This window comes from Helianthus annuus, chromosome 10 (genome assembly GCF_002127325.2).
Source record: "Helianthus annuus cultivar XRQ/B chromosome 10, HanXRQr2.0-SUNRISE, whole genome shotgun sequence".
Lineage (NCBI taxonomy): Eukaryota > Viridiplantae > Streptophyta > Magnoliopsida > Asterales > Asteraceae > Helianthus > Helianthus annuus.
This window is the reverse complement of record NC_035442.2, coordinates 159,954,376-159,955,514: the sequence shown is the minus strand read 5'-3', so window position 1 is coordinate 159,955,514 and position 1,139 is coordinate 159,954,376. Positions and strand designations below refer to the sequence as shown.

General features: G+C 39.9%; 1 protein-coding gene across 1 annotated transcript; it reads left to right on the top strand.

The window, feature by feature from the left end:
• Positions 1-218: 218 nt before the first annotated feature.
• LOC110883039 lies at positions 219-929 on the top strand. Its single transcript, XM_022130906.1, has one exon. The coding sequence runs from the start codon at positions 219-221 to the stop codon at positions 927-929; it is 711 nt and encodes a 236-aa protein (XP_021986598.1).
• Positions 930-1,139: the final 210 nt, after the last annotated feature.

Genomic DNA, 1,139 nt, shown 5'->3' with positions numbered 1-1,139 from the left:
TTTATTTAGTTTCCTATTTTGTGGGGATTTAAATTTCCTAGTATAACTCTTTTCATTCCTTATAAATTAGGATCTAGGGTTTATGTTTTAGGGGAGTTTTTAGTTTGATTATTGTAAAGAAAACCTTGAGGTTTCTTTGAACCATTCGGTTCCAGGTCTTTTGAATGAATCATTGTGTTTGACCCATTTGATTGCGTGCGAAACTGCATCAGATAGTCATGGAAATTCTATCTCGTCTCATATCCAACGCGAGTACCTCCGAAATTTTTAAATGGATCAATACGCCTAACGGAGGCCCGGTGGTCTCGCATTTTCTTTATGCGGATGATGCGTTAATTCTGGGGGAATGGAGCAAGGAGAATATTCAAACGATTGCTAGAATTTTGAGGATTTTCCACATATGTTTAGGTTTAAAAATTAACTTCCATAAGTCGAATCTGTTCGGGCTTGGGGTTAGCGAAGAAGAAACTGAAGGTTTAGCATCTATTTTGGGGTGTAGGACAGGTACGTTCCCGTTTAAGTATCTTGGTATTTCGGTGGGAGCTAACATGAACAGGATAAATAATTGGTACCCGGTGGTGGATACCTTTCAAAAAAGACTTTCGTCTTGGAAGGCTTTATCTTTTTCTATCGGTGGTAGAGTTACATTAATTAAAGCGGTTTTGGAGAGCTTGCCTATATACTACCTCTCTACGTTCAAGGAACCTGTCAAAGTTGTGGAGAAACATGAATCGTTGATGAAAAGGTTTCTTTGGGCTGGTAATGATTCAGTGAAGAAGATGCATTGGGTGTCTTGGGATCGGGTGGCGCTTCCGAAAAACTTGGGGGGTTGGGCTTGTGTAAATTCAAGTACATTAATTTTTCTCTCCTGTCTAAATGGATTTGGAGGTTCAAAGTTGAAGAAGAAAGCCTCTGGAAATCGGTTATAGGGGCAATACTTGGGTCGGGTAAGAAATGGTCGAGCTTGCCAATGAACTCCAATGTTTTTGGAGTATGGAGAAACATAGTGAAACTGGAAGAAGCAACTGTCCTTAACGGGAAAAGATTAACGTCATGCATTAAAAGTATTCCAGGGAACGGGAAGAACACTAGATTTTGGTCGGATATTTGGATTGGAGATCGACCGCTTATGCACATAT

Excerpts from the sequence above, each read along its gene's own strand:
- LOC110883039 (XM_022130906.1), top strand. The coding sequence starts at position 219 with ATGGAAATTCTATCTCGTCTCATATCCAACGCGAGTACCTCCGAAATT.